At 39.2% G+C, this 15132-nt stretch overlaps 1 protein-coding gene across 1 annotated transcript; it reads left to right on the forward strand.

Annotated features, from left to right (window-relative positions):
* Window positions 1-2679: 2679 nt before the first annotated feature.
* On the forward strand, window positions 2680-6800 carry LOC140889020 (GTP-binding protein At2g22870-like). Its single transcript, XM_073296715.1, has 4 exons — window positions 2680-3121; window positions 3213-3282; window positions 4309-4387; window positions 4565-6800. Exons 1-4 carry the CDS (start codon window positions 2680-2682, stop codon window positions 4673-4675), a joined length of 702 nt encoding a protein of 233 aa, XP_073152816.1. The 3' UTR covers window positions 4676-6800.
* Window positions 6801-15132: the final 8332 nt, after the last annotated feature.

The raw sequence follows: 15132 nt of genomic DNA on the forward strand, positions 1-15132 counted from the left end.
GGATAACCTAAGAGAGGTAACAAGATTTCACTGTTATTCAATGGTAACTGGAAACATTGGCAGTTTCTCTCCAAAAAAGAATTGTGAATTAACAGTGTTATCTTGAAAATCTTTAATACATTTAAGTTCAAAACTTCTAGGAAACAAATCAACAATATCTCCAAAAAAAAAATGGCGTAAGAAGTAATTATTTTTACATGCTTAGTCATCCCGCATAAGAGACAATAATATTTAGACCTTAGTTGACGTACTGTTAGACCACCTGTATCAAAGGTAATATGTATTTTTTCGGGAAAAAATAGTCAAGACAAAAGTTGAATTCGATTCTTAAAACATCTTTATCCCATACTAGTGATTAAGGTCATAGACAATAGGTGTCCCAAGATACAATGACTGACAATTTTGAAGTAGCAGGTGGTTCATACAATTTCTCATTCCATTTAATTTAAATAAGCTAAGAATTAGCTAAACTAGTTCCGACAATCGAACTAATGTTTCCAAAATCTATATTTCACATCACCACATCCTATCAATATCCAAATAACGAATACACGACTTTTAAAGTAAAAATACCCAAACTAGAAAAAATACCCAAACTAGAACAATCTGAATTTTTCGAAAATGGCCAATAAATTCTGAAATTATGTATGACAATTCAATAACATCTAAACATCCAAATATCATATTATTTAACACTAAAATTCAAAAATTCTACTTTACATAATCTGGAAATTCGAAATTAATTCTAAAAATTAGTAATACCTCCAATCGGCTTAAATATTGCACCTACAACCAACAATAAATCAAATATCAATTATCTGAAGTCAATTAAATTGAAATCCCAAAATTTTCGAAACCCTAGTCTTGAAATTTACCTCAAACCATCGAATTTGGGCTTCGAACAACCTAAACCACTTTCTTCCTAGTCTAGACGGCGATCGGCGGCAGCAAAGGAGCGGTGAAACGAAGGCTTCCGGAAATGGGTTCGAAGGTGTCGCGAGAAAACTTTTCAAAATTCATATCACTAGCTAGATCTCTTCGTGAGGATTCCGAAACTATGCTTATTTTCGAAAATCGATCACCGACGACAAAGATAAGGTCATTTGAAGCAACGAGAAAAATTTTGGAAAAGAAAAGAAAAAAGAATCAAGAAGCAGACGATGATGAATAGGAATAGCAAAGAGAAATGATATATATTATCATAATATAACAATTACAATATATATTATATATTATATATATAATTAAATGTGTGTATTCTTTTATTTATTTGAGGTTAAAACTTAAACTGATTCTTTTATTTAAACTTCTGTGTGGTATAATAAAAATATATATTTTAATATCGATACAAATTAATCAACATTTATTAATACATATTTTCAACAGACAATTAAATTATTTGACTTAATTATTTTAATTTAGCACTTTAAAATGATTATTACTAGATCGTGCCAATTAATTAGGAAATTATCATCGGGTCCTTACACATCAGGCGAATGGGGAAGCCCTAAATGGATTTTCACCTGAGATCGAGAGAAAGGAGGAGACGTGTAAGTTAATGAAAAAAATGAAAATATGGACTTTTAATCGGATCAATCTAGCTATTACTTCACCAAATATAAATTAAAAAATTTATAATGTTCATATTTTTACTTCATCCAATTATCTACATAAATTTGACTACAGTGAAAAAGTGTAGTCTATTTATAAAAAATCGCTCATAAACTACGATACAAAATAACCGTAGTCTATTTATTTAAAAAAATGCTCATAGACTACGGTACAAAAAACCGTAGTCTATTTATTTAAAAAAACGCTCATAGACTACAGTTCCAAATAACCGTAGTCTATTTATAAAAAAAACATGCTCATAGACTACGGTTCAAAATAATCGTAGTCTATTTATAAAAAAACACGCTCATAGACTACGGTTCAAAATAACCGTAGTCTATTTATTAAAAAAAACACGCTCATAGACTACGATTTTTAAAAACCGATGTTGTAGAACGCAAACAACAATGGTTTTTACAAAACTGTAGAGGTATATTTTAAAAAAACGCTCATTAACTACGGTTTCTGTAAATACAAAAATACTACGGTTTTATTAAAAACTGTAGTCTTTCTAGTGTAGTTTATTACCAAATTTTTTGTAGTGCCTGCACTGCTCGTGCTGCCTGGGGTTCCCTCACTTCCCAGGCAGCTTTGCAGCCGGGTTACTTTGTTTTTCCTCCGAGTTTCTCGTTTCGTTTTGCTTAATTTCAATTCATCAAGCCTATAAAATTCCAACAATTCTTAAGAGTCCGACCGACTCGAACTAACCATTCATAACAGAAACACTAATAAATGAAGAACATGCCCGCAGTTGGATTCTTACGTACTAAACTCTTTATTCATTTATTTACATACAAGAGAGCACAAAGTTCGAACACGAGCCAACATCAACAAATAACATCCAAGGTGTTCCTTGCGCTGACGTCCACGGCACTCGTAGACTGGACATAGTGCAGTAATTCATGCAACCTTCTAAAATTTACCGCGATAGATACTTTTGTCAAAAAATAGTACTGTAACTCGAATTATCCTGCCAAATTATGTGGGCCGGACCTGAGGTGAGGCCCAAAGCCCAACATCAGCCCATTGTATTCAGAGTTGCGATGCATTCTCCTTTGTCCAACTCAGATGCTGAAGCCCCATTTCTCCACACTCTTCAATCTCCCATCTTCCCATCTCCGCCCGACGTTTTCCTTCTCTCTCTCGTGTAGCGGCTCCAAATCTCGACTACCGAGCTCCAGTCATGCCGCCGCGAAGGCCTCTAGCCGGGCGGAGCTCTCCGAATCCTCCCGGTTCGTGCAGAAAGTACTGTTCATGCCGCCGGGACTGAGCCCGGATGAAGTCACCGACGAAATGGTACTACCTGGGTCGAATATCGTGATTGGACCCTATGCTGGCGATGCGAAGGTTAAGGAGGTGGATTTTGTGAAGAGCAGTAACAGGGCCAAGGATTGTCCCAAAGATGACCGGCCCGAATTCGCCATGCTGGGTCGATCGAATGTTGTTAAGTCATCGCTTATCAACTTTTTGTTTCGGAAAAAAGACGTTGCTCTCACTTCTAAAAAGCCAGGTTTTATTATCTATATTATATCTGTTTCTTTTAAGTCGGAACTGATTTTGACTTTTCCCTTTGAATTGAGAGAATATTGAATATTTTACAGGAAAGACTCAGTTGATTAATCATTTCTTGATAAATAAAAGTTGGTACATTGTGGATTTACCTGGATATGGGTAAGCCTTGTAGTTTTTATAATGAATTTGTGCATATTGATTTTTCTTGTTTTTAACATTTTCTGGGCTAGTTATGTATATACTATATATTGAATATTGATTATGTGCTTCAACATCTTACGAGTAACTTTTGGCCTTTTTGGCTTCTAAAGTTTGTGGCCATTTTTCTGTTGTGTGATTTGGGTAATGTCTAATGATCTAGTTTGGTCACGTTAGTTCAATAAGAGTTCGTTAGATTGAGAAAAATATCCTGTGATGTATTTCAAAACTATTGAACTTAGTATGAAATTAGAGGTGCCAAAGTATGAAAAAGATCATATAGCATAGCTAAGAATTTCGAATATTTTTGTAGAGTGGGTATGCAGTATGCTGGAAGAAGGTAATATTTTTATTATATTCAAATAACACTTCATGAAATTCATTAAGTCCAATTGTTTTATTAATTATTATATGATTCAACCATGTTAAGACTTAAAGTATGTTTTTTGAGCAGCTGATTAAGTTTCAATGATTGGACAAGTGATGTTGGCTCTACGGTAACCATTTGATTACTGGAGCCATCCTCTTTTGTCTGGGCTTTATTCCCGTTACTGAAAGTTACTCCATAGACAGTATTTGTGTAGACTTGAGATATTCAATAAAATTTCTGAAGTTAATACAGGTATCATGTGACTGTGATCATCAAATGCTAGAATATGAGCTCTCTCGGTTTATTTTAAGGGACAATCGGTTCTAATCTTGATGTTGGTTTCCCATGATTTGGGTTTGAAGTTCAAGTAGCTCCTTGTTTGTGTGTAGAATGCCAAAAGAAGAATAGCAAAAAGAAAATCCCACATGGCAAGTCTCTTACCTAGTTTCCTTCCTTGATAATTTTCTCAAAATGTGATACACTAGCATGGAAGTGTAATGCTATTCACTTTGCATCTTTTTTTATGACAAATTTTTCTGGTGCCATGTTTATGAACATGTGAGTGACTTATTTTCCAGACTAGTCTTCTTTCTCATGCAGTTTACATTTATCTACAGTTTTGCTAATGCCCCCAAAGCTGCAAGAATGGATTGGTCCTCGTTCACAAAAGGCTACTTTTTGAATCGAGAAACTTTGGTATCTGTCCTACTTTTAGTTGATGCAAGTGTCCCACCCCAAAAAATTGACCTCGATTGTGCGAATTGGCTTGGCCGAAACAATGCATGTTCTTTTTTTTTCTTGCATCTTGTATAGTTCAGAAAAACCAACTATTCTTTTATCTCACGTCTTTCGTCCATATATGTTAATTTTTAGATTCCGATGACTTTTGTTTTCACAAAGTGTGACAAAATGAAAGGTGGTAAAGGGAGAAGACCCGATGAGAACATTAGAGATTTTCAAGAACTGATTAGAGAAAATTATTGAATACATCCTCCATGGATAATGACTAGCAGTGTCACAGGGTTGGGCAGAGACGAGCTTCTTTTGCACATGTCTCAGCTTAGGAACTATTGGGACAACGAGTAGTTCGGTTATATAGCATGTAACCATGCATTTATTTATGGTATCACCTCTGATTATATGATGTGAAGCATAAATCATTTGTCCCAAAAGCTCGAACTCATGAGAAGTGACTAGTGATACTAATGTATTTTAGTTAACGTCTTCAATGATGGTTGCCGCCCTTCTTCTGCGGATGATGGTGTGCCTTAGAGAGGCTGAGCTACTGCCGCACCATCTTCTGCATCTATGATGGGATCATCTTGAGATTGTTTATTTGGATTATGTATATTATGTTACAAGAACTTGGGATAAATTGATGGGAATAGTTTTTTTGAATGCTTTCTTCTATATAACATAAATTGGGAATTCAGTTTTTGTCGAAGGATTTATCAACTGTTCAGCATATATCATATATATGATGGTCCAGATCCCACTCAAGCCCAAAGCTTCAAGTCTAGAGATGAACCTGAAATCAAGCAAATAATGTTAGAGGGGGCCGGGAGAGTGTCCCGGCGTAGCCCCTACGACGCTCAAGTCAGAGACGTGAACGAATAAGAGAAAGAGGAGCTCGAGCGCCCCTCAAAATGAAAGTGAATTAATTGCAAATGGAAAGATCAAACCCGTATTTATAGGAGGCAAAGTAGGGGGACCACGAACATTTTGTAGGGGGCCACGAGCGTGTAGTTAACGCGTCTTTCCTTTAGAGCTCGCCCTCCAAAGGCAACCCAAGAGACAAAACCAAGCTTACCATCCTAGAGCTCGTCCACCCTAGGGGTCGCCCGCCTTAGGGGTCGCCAACCCTGGGGGTCGCCCACCCTAGGCGAGCCTCTTCTCCACTTCCTTCTTCTATGCTCTCCATATACTCTTTCACATCTCCATTCCAAATTGTCATAAGCTATTGACTTACCTTAGAGACCTCATGTCTAAGGTCCAACTCGATGGGGCTCTCCTTCACCCATTGGGAGCCAACATACACCTTCTTCCACAATTCCCTCACGGGCCAACCCCTACCCCTTTGAATGAGACTCGGACCTTAGTCTTTGGTTTTGGGCCTTCACTGGGCTCAAACACGTGATTGGCCCACTCATGGGGTATCACCAGTCTCCCCCTCCCAAGTCGAGTTGAATCGTAGGTTCAAAACTCGATTGTACGAATTTCATAGCCAAAACTTTTATTTCTTGAATTTTCGTTAAGTTAGACATTTGGGGCTGGCGATTCAAAAATTCTTCTAACCGGCCCGAAATATTCGCGGTGCGACCAAGTGACGACTTTCGTGGGATTAGTTGTTTGGGTTGAGGGATCGGGCCGGTACCTTAGAAATTTTGAAATAATATGAAGGTGAATTATACTTTGTTAGAACTTTTCATGCATCCCTAAACTCATCTCTCACCCTCCCCCACTTTTGCCCCTCCACCATCCGCGCCGCCCCCTCGCCCACTTTACAATCTCGCCCCATCTCAGCCCTCGCCCTCTCGCCCGTTCACCCTCGCCCCACAGCCTCGCCTTTCGCCCCCATTCTCGCCCCTCGGCCCATCTCCTCCTCGCCCCTACACCATTCGCCCCTCACCCTCGCCCCTCCACCATTCGATGCTGACCCTAGCCCCATCTCCTCCTCGCCCCTGCACCATTCGCAACTAACCCTTGCCCCTCAACTTCATCATCGCCCCTACACTATTCTTCCAACCCTCGCCCCGCAACCTCTCGCCCTCATCAACCCTCGCCCCGCAGTTCTCACAACCCTCGCCCTCTCACCCCTTCACATCTGCACAGCCCTCGCGGCCTGGCCCCTCGCCCAGCCTAGCCACATCGCAACCTCGCCTCTCACATAAAGTAAAGACTTGACATTTATGGAGATGAAATACATGCAGTTGTGACAACTGTCGTTATGAGCATATCATTTGTTCTCGTGATCACGGATTCGTTGTACAAATATCATATAAAATCAACCATTTAAACTTTCATTTTTTGGAAAGGTCATCTCCGGGGCTCATTCCAGGGCGCCAGTCCTATCATTCCATCTCGTGAGCACGTATTTTGAAAAGGCCCCTCCGGGACTCAAACCGGAGTACCAGTCCTATCATTCCTTCGGGCTGCTGAGCGTTCTTATGCCAAGTTCACCGGGCTTTTTGTCAATGACACCGCTCGTGATCGGTACATCGAAGCCAAGGTTAGTCTTTCACCCATTCCTGAACGTGGCTTTGAGAAAGACTTGGCCTATCCAGATATCGTTCGGACGATTCATGAGCGTGGTTGGGCAAAATTCTGTGAGTCACCTCCCCCCGCTGTAGTGCCGCTTGTCCGCGAATTCTATGCCAATGCAGCGGAGAGAACCGATAGCAAAGCGTTTGTTCGGGGGAAGCTGATTTCCTTTTTACCCCATGAGCTGAATGCTTTATTTGAAATACCGGAGGTGGACGATTCACTCTACCAAAGCCTCCAAGCCGGCCCGGACTTGGACGAGTTACTTGAACAACTGGCATACCCCGGCGCTACATGGGTTGACCCAATTTCTATCGTTAACTTCAAGGAGCGGTTCTTATATGTGCTTCCTGCATCGTGGTATGCTTTCATGATTCGGCGTCTGATGCCGATATTACATTCCAGCGATGTCACTCTAGAGCGCGCCACCATTCTTTATGCGCTTGAAGTAGATGCACCAATTAATGTGGGCCGTGTTCTTCATAGTGAGATCCACAAGTCCATCCATAATATCACAGTGAGTCTCTATTTTCCCATGATTATCACCTGTCTATGCATACGTGCCGGGGTGGTTGTTCGGAATGATGAAGAGTGGTTGCAGCCTCAGCGCCCACTCGACTCCGCCTTTATCGAAGCAAAGAGGGCACATCATGTCAAGCATTTTATGAGGGACGTCCACTTCCAACAACCGCCAGCCCCTCAAAGGCCGCCTCCACCTCCTCGTCGTTCCCAAGCCGATGCCATCCGTGAACTCACCGCCTTCGCTCAACATCAGGATGCATACAATATGGTGGCGGCGCATAATTCGCAAGCTCTGGATGCTATGATGCGAAATCTCACATTGCACTTTGGTCTAGATCAAAATGCTGTTCCGGCTGCTCTACCGCATCCACCGCCCTTCCCTTTCCAATATGCCTCTCCTATCATTCCTCCGGAGGTTGAAGAGGAAGAAGCCGCAGACCTGTAAACCAGGGGAGTCCCGTTTTATTTTTTTCATTTTATTCTGTTTAGTTGTTTGGTTAAGTTTTTGTTATCATGCATTGAGGACAATGTCTAGTTCTAGTGTGGGGGGGTGCATTCATGCATGCATTTCATTGGCATTGTTATTTTGTTGCGTTATTGAATTTAGTTTATTTTTGAGTTTTAGCATTTTGTTGCATTTTGTATTGAGTTGAGAAAGAAACGGGAAGCATGGCCAATGATGACGCTTTGTTTGTTTATTACATGCCCATCTGACGAGTTTTTGCACTGATGGCACTCCGTAGACGAGTGAACTCTTACATACTCTGTGAATTACACTCAAATCTGAATTTTGAAACATACAAACGTGGATAGGATTGAGGCATTGTTTGGATTATTTGGACCTCAATTTTCTTGAATATTTTATCCTTAGATGCCCTTTGAGCCTTTACATATATATGAGCACATGAGGTGCATATTTTTGAATTGTGTGTGAAAATCATCGTTTACTGTTGATGATTTCTCTTCTTTGCACTGACTGAAATTTGTATGAGTTGATTGTGAATTGAGACATGTCTAGAACTTGTTCGAACATCCCTCGAGGCGCAATACGGGTATACTGTGACTTAGGAATGAGATAGGCAATTTTTCTGAATTAGATTGAGCCTTTCAAGCCACCCTTAATACATTATGTCCCTAGTACCTCTTTTGAACCTAATTGAAAACGAATGGCATGCATGAAAACATGTGATAAATCCCAATTCGACATTTTTTCGAGGTCCTACAACTACTACCTGCAGCTTAAACACTATTTCCTACCTTTAGGGAGTAATTGCATGTTTGATTTTTATACTCTTGATCTGAATGCTAATAAATGGATAGTGTGTTGAGAAGTGAAAATGGAAAAAAATCAGAAGAAATATAGTAGTGGAGGGGATGAGAAATAAAAGAAAGAAATAGATTGGGTGGAAGGAAGAAATCTGAAAAGAAGAAAAAAAAAAGAGGAAAGAGGAGACTGTGAACAAAAGGCGAGTTGAAAATGAAAATGAAAAAAAAATGGAGTTGAAGGAATGAAAAGAGTTTGCCGTGTGAATGAGAAGGATTGGATTTAAGAGATAAAATCAGATTTTACTCTCTCTTTGAATTATTTCCTTCGTTTGTAGCCATAAGTCAGCCTTACATTATAAACCGAATAAGACCTTTTGACCGAGTCACAGTCGCCCAATATACTAGTGGAGAGGGGTTGTGCGAATTTTGCCTATGGACTGTCAATTGACACGATTGATGAGTATGAATTTTTATCAAAACACTTACACACTTGATTCCTTTGTGTTTAACCGATGATGAGTGTGTTGATTTGATTTCTATTCATTGTAATCCTATGAAACCATGAAAAGTCCTTATGATCTATGACTGTGTGAATTGGATTTGGAGGCGAGTGTTTGGAACATGAGTTGCGGGGTTTGTAAGTTTGTGGGGTGAAATCAGTCTGGTCTCAAAAATTTTTGAAAATAATGTGAGTTGGATGGATGGATTTGAAAAGTTTGAAAAATGAACTGAGGCCTGTACCCCGTAGTATTTCTTGATTCTCGTTTGCATTTTTGTTTTGCATACTTACTCGAGAGCGAGTAAGGATTAGGTGTGGGGGAGTTTGATAGTTGCATTTTTTATTGCATTTGTAATGTCATTTTGTTGTTGTTTTGCATTAGTTTACATGTTTTATTTTAGCATTTTGTTCGTATTGCATTTTTCGTGTTTGCATGATGAGATTCTTGTTTTTGTGGTTAGGTCGCTTATTTTGCGGACTAAGATGGATACTCGGAGGAATGGAATATGCTGAAGAATTCTGGAGAAGTCATGCCGATCGATCCGCAGGAGTTTGCAGATCGAGCGGGTGCTTATATTTTGAAGACAGTGGACTTGGACATTTTCTGCCGATCGATCCGCAGAAGTTTGCAGATCGAGCGACACATGTTTTATGCGAGGCAGAGAGTTTATAATTTTTACGCCGATCGATCCGCAGAATGTTGCCGATCGAGCGGGCGTCTTTTTCCGAAAACATTATTTTAATTTTGGTAACTTTGTTATTTTAGTTCCTAGCCTCTATTAGACTCTTAATTCCGTTTTAGGAGAGATTATCATCAGACTTTTTGGAGGATTACGTTGTAGGCTAGGTTTTGTTCTTGAGGATTACTCTCTAGTTTTCTTCTTTTCTTTAAATTTTTATGAATTTAATTATGAATCGTTGTAGCTAACTTTTTAATACTTGGTTAAGGAAGACGAAGCCCTTGATTAATTTATTCGTGAGATTTGTGTTTTACAAAGTTTGATTATTGTTGAGTATCAATAATTATTCTGATTTATTTCATGATTGTATGTTTGATTATTAGTTTGATCAACTGATAATTCTTATATAAAATCTACTGCTAAATTGGAGTTTGAATCCGTAATTGTTTGAACTATTTGATTTGCGAAGCAACTACAATTAATAATCGTCCGCTTGTGAGATTAGGAATTGTAGGGATAATAATTGACTAGGCTAAATTCATCCGCTTGTGCATGGGTTGTCTAGATTTATCAGTTTCACTAGTTTGCATGCTATCGTGGGTTTAAATCTAATCGCATGTATTAGGTTAATTCATTGGTAAGGGTTATCTTAAAACGCTTGTGTCTAGTTAATTATAATTAAGGTGAAACATGAATTTAATTTCCAATGATGAATATTCAACAGGATTAAATATTTTTAGATAATCGATGATCGAACGAATGAAATCAAGGGTGTAGTTGACCAAAATCAAGGCTTGTCTCTTATTGAATTTTCCGTTGTGATTTGATTGTGCTTGGTAATTGATAGAATTGCATTCATAATTGTTTTTAAATTTTAGTGGATAAGTTTCAAACCAAAAAAACCCCTTTTTATTATTTTTGTTTATTTAGAACACATTAAAATTGTTTATCTGATTGAGTCGGGTAATTTGGGCGTACACGATAAGCGTTACCAAATTTTTAGATGTTGCGGATCGAGCGACACAAAAATATGAATATCCCTGCCCAAGCAAAAGTGCTCTCGCTCGATCGGTAAGAAGTTGTCGATCGAGCGAGAGAAAATATAAAAACTACTGTCCCGAAGAAAAGAGCTCTCTCTCGATCTGCAATATGTTGCGGATCGAGCGAGGAAAAATGGCCAACTTATTGACTTGAATGAAAAGAGCTCTCGCTCGATCGGCAAGAATTTGCGGATCGAGCGGGAGAGAAAGAAAAAAAAATTAAATTACGGAAAAACAAGAAAAACTGTGTAGCAAAAGCATAAAAAAGAGCAAAAGCAGAAGGGAAAGAAACACTGGGTTGCCTCCCAGTCAGCGCTAAATTTGCAGTCAGTCTATAGCTCGACTGCATGCTGTGATTTAGTCGACATTTGGCGGGTCATCTAGAGTGAGATCATGCGCATCCTCTTTCGCAGTCGCTTGGACCCCTTCGAAATAATGCTTCAATCGTTGGCCATTCACCTTGAATGTTTTCGTAGTTTCCAAGCTTTTTATTTCCACTGCACCATGAGGAAAGACATCAGTAATAACAAACGGGCCAATCCATCTAGAACGCAATTTACCTGGGAATAATAGAAGTCGTGAGTGATAGAGCAAAACTTTTTGATCGACTTCAAACGCCCTTCTAGAGATCATCTTGTCGTGGAAGGCCTTTGTCTTTTTCTTGTAAATCTTTGAGCTCGCATATGCATCATTGCGTATCTCTTCTAGTTCTTGTAACTGCAACTTCCGATGCGCTCCACTCTCATCCGTCTGCATGTTGAAATTTTTAATAGCCCAGTAGGCTCGATGCTCCAATTCGACAGGCAGATGACATGGTTTCCCAAAAATCAATCGATATGGGGACATCCCAATCGATGTCTTGAACGCGGTTCTGTATGCCCACAGTGCATCATCCAAGCGCAAACTCCAGTCTTTCCTAGTAGGATTCACTGTTTTCTCCAAAATGGATTTGATTTCTCGATTTGAGACCTCGGCTTGGCCATTCTATTGCGGGTGATACGCAGTGGAGAGTTTGTGCGTCACATGATATTTCTTCAACAAACTAGCCACAGTCCGGTTGCAGAAGTGCGTTCCTCTATCACTAATGAGGGCTCTTGGAATTCCAAACCTAGAGAAAATATTATGCTGAATGAATTCTGCAACCACTTTAGAATCGTCAGTGCGGGTGGCCTTGGCTTTCACCCATTTCGAGACATAATCCACAGCAAGTAATATATAAATAAATCCAAATGAACTAGGAAAAGGCCCCATGAAGTCGATGCACCATACATCAAAGATTTCACATATTAAAATGGGTTGCTGAGGCATCTCCTTACGCTGGGATATATTACCTGTCTTTTGGCATTGAGCGCATGACTTACAAAACATGTAAGCGTCTCGAAATATGAATGGCCAGAAAAATCCACAGTCCAATACCTTCCTAGCTGTCCTTTTTACTCCAAAATGGCTACCACAAGCATATGAGTGACAAAATGTGAGAATTGGGATTACCTCGCTTGCAGATACACATTTTCGTATGACTTGATCAGCGTAGTGCTTCCACAAGTATGGATCATCCCACACATAATATTTAGCATCACTTCGGACCTTATCTTTCTGTGCCTTAGAGAATTCAGAAGGAAATCCATTAGTAACTAAATAATTTACAATATTTGCGTACCATGGTAGTTCCGTGATGACTGAAAATAACTGCTCATCAGGAAATTCTTCTTATAACTTCAGCTCTTCTTCAACATGAACTAAATGACTCAAGTGGTCAGCCACTCGATTTTCGGTCCCTCTCTTGTCCTTAATCTCCACATCAAATTCGCTCAGCAGTAGTATCCATCTTATTAGTCTTGGTTTTGCCTCCTTCTTCGCCATCAGAAAACTAAGAACTGCATGATCAGAATAAACAATAACTTTAGCACCAAGTAAATATGAACGAAATTTCTCTAAAGCAAAAACTACTGCTAAAAGCTCCTTTTCAGTAGTGGATTAGTTTCGTTGGGCATCGTTCAGAATGCGCGAAGCGTAATAAATAGCGTGCGATGTCTTCCCAACTTTTTGTTCCAATACCGCTCCTATGGCATAATTGAAAGAGTGGGTGCCCGGTGAGCCAACTTGTGGCTAAGGGCTTTTATGACTCTATGTATAAACAATCTTTTGTTTAATATAATTTACACTTTTATAATGGCATTTACTTCATCTTTTATCATATTATTATGTTGTGACATACTATAAGATGTTTAGATGAAGACCTTGAATATACTATAGTGTATGTAAAATGTGGTGGCACATGGGGATGGCTATCATGAAACACATCTTATAGTCACTGTATATTCTAAACAGTTCCTAGTCAATTGAGCCGTCCGTTAATAAGGATAAGGATCGCTCGAGATTGAGACTAGCATTTGCGATGCCGAGTACCACATTTCATTGGTATGGAACATAGAGATGTTCAAAGCATGCAAATGGATATTCATACGATGAATGATCGAACTACCCTATCCGGACTTTCCAAGTGGTTATCACTTATCGAGTGGATAAAGTCCGAGGTTTTGGTTGTACACCATTAGTCCTTACTACTTGAAACATCATTGAGACTCTATATACTAGTACTGTACTTTGACTCGTTTACCGACTCTTTTGGGGTCATCAGGTGTCGGGATTGGGTACAGTTACGACACATATAGGAGTCGATGCTTTGTTGTCAAGGATTCACCACATACTTGCTAGTGTGGATATCCTATGCAATCTGAGGAGATATTAGTGTGACGAATCTCTGGCCAGAGTACATGATGTGTTTTAAGAAATGGTTTCTTAGTAGCACATGCGATGTCACTATTTGATCTTCAAGATGCATTGCATAGTTATCGAATCTCGAACGACTCTCGATTTACCAATGGTTGTTGATTCGATCGGGATATATGGATGAAGGGACCGTACTGTACGCTAACCAAAATCTATTGGTTCTTGCAGGCACTATCAGTGATACCTAGGGAATCATGGGGCGATGTTGCTAGGCGCTCTTACCATGATTCGATGGGCAAGTCGGAAATTGTTGTTCCGAGTCACAAGGAGTTGTGAGCCCACGGCTAGCTGTATCCCTGAACCATTGAGGGTCACACAAGTAATGGATTTTTAATCCCCGTTAAGATAATTAAATTTAAAGAGTTAAATTTAATGAATAAAGAAGTGGGACTTCTTATATCAGAGTAGAAGAGTAAGATTTCCTAAAATGACATAGGGATGGGCATTTTTGGAAATCACTGAATTCGGATTCAGAAAATTTATCTTGATTTTAAAAGATGCAGAAATGGTTTCTGTGCACATTGGTGAAATTGGTTTATCAATCTGAGTCACGATGAATTTTATATTAATTTCTGAACATGCGGGCTTTGTTTATCAGGCTTGAACTTATGACTAATGGGCCCTAAGCTGTTAGCAGCCCACATTATAAATAAGTTATTGCAGTATAGAAATTACAGAACAGAGGTCACAAAATTTTCAAAAACCCTAGCTGTTCTCTCTAGGTGTGGCCGCCCCCTCTCCTCTCTCTGTTCGAAAATTCCAGCCTGTGAATTTCGAATTTGCAGTCTGGTTTAACGGATCAAATTCGTTAATTCTCTTCGTAGAAACTTCTGATAGATTTTCTAGTGCAATCTATCAGAGGGATTAAACTTCTGTTCGTGGACCTGATTGAAGAATTGTCCGTCCATCAGTTCCTGGGATATACAACAAGAGCAGAGTTATCTGTTGGTGTCCATAATCTCGTTTCGAGATTTCAAGGTAAAAATTTAATTGTTATTTAATTTTTACACGCACAATTTAATCGTAAAGTTTTGATACCCATGATATGGAATCGTTCCATATAAAATTTTAAAACTTCCGCTGCACCGGGTATCAATTCTGATTGATCTGAACACCGTGTTCCAACAGTGGTATCAGATCCAGGTTGCTCAGATGAATTAATCGATTGATCTGAGCAACCTGGCTCTGATACCACTGTTGGAAAACGGTGTTCAGATCAATCAGAATTGATACCCGGTGCAGCGGAAGTTTTAAAATTTTATATGGAACGATTCCATATCATGGGTATCAAAACTTTACGATTAAATTGTGCGTGTAAAAATTAAATGATAATTAAATTTTTACCTTGAAATCTCGAAACGAGATTATGGACACCAACAG

Source organism: Henckelia pumila, chromosome 3 (assembly GCF_033568475.1).
Source record: "Henckelia pumila isolate YLH828 chromosome 3, ASM3356847v2, whole genome shotgun sequence".
In the NCBI taxonomy this organism is placed as follows: Eukaryota; Viridiplantae; Streptophyta; class Magnoliopsida; order Lamiales; family Gesneriaceae; genus Henckelia; species Henckelia pumila.

What these genes read in the sequence shown, in the direction of transcription:
- LOC140889020 (XM_073296715.1), top strand. Translation starts at nt 2,680, where the DNA reads ATGCTGAAGCCCCATTTCTCCACACTCTTCAATCTCCCATCTTCCCAT. An exon ending in TCTCACTTCTAAAAAGCCAG is followed by an intron (nt 3,122 to 3,212) that starts GTTTTATTATCT and finishes AATATTTTACAG; the next exon opens with GAAAGACTCAGTTGATTAAT. An exon ending in GTGGATTTACCTGGATATGG is followed by an intron (nt 3,283 to 4,308) that starts GTAAGCCTTGTA and finishes ATTTATCTACAG; the next exon opens with TTTTGCTAATGCCCCCAAAG.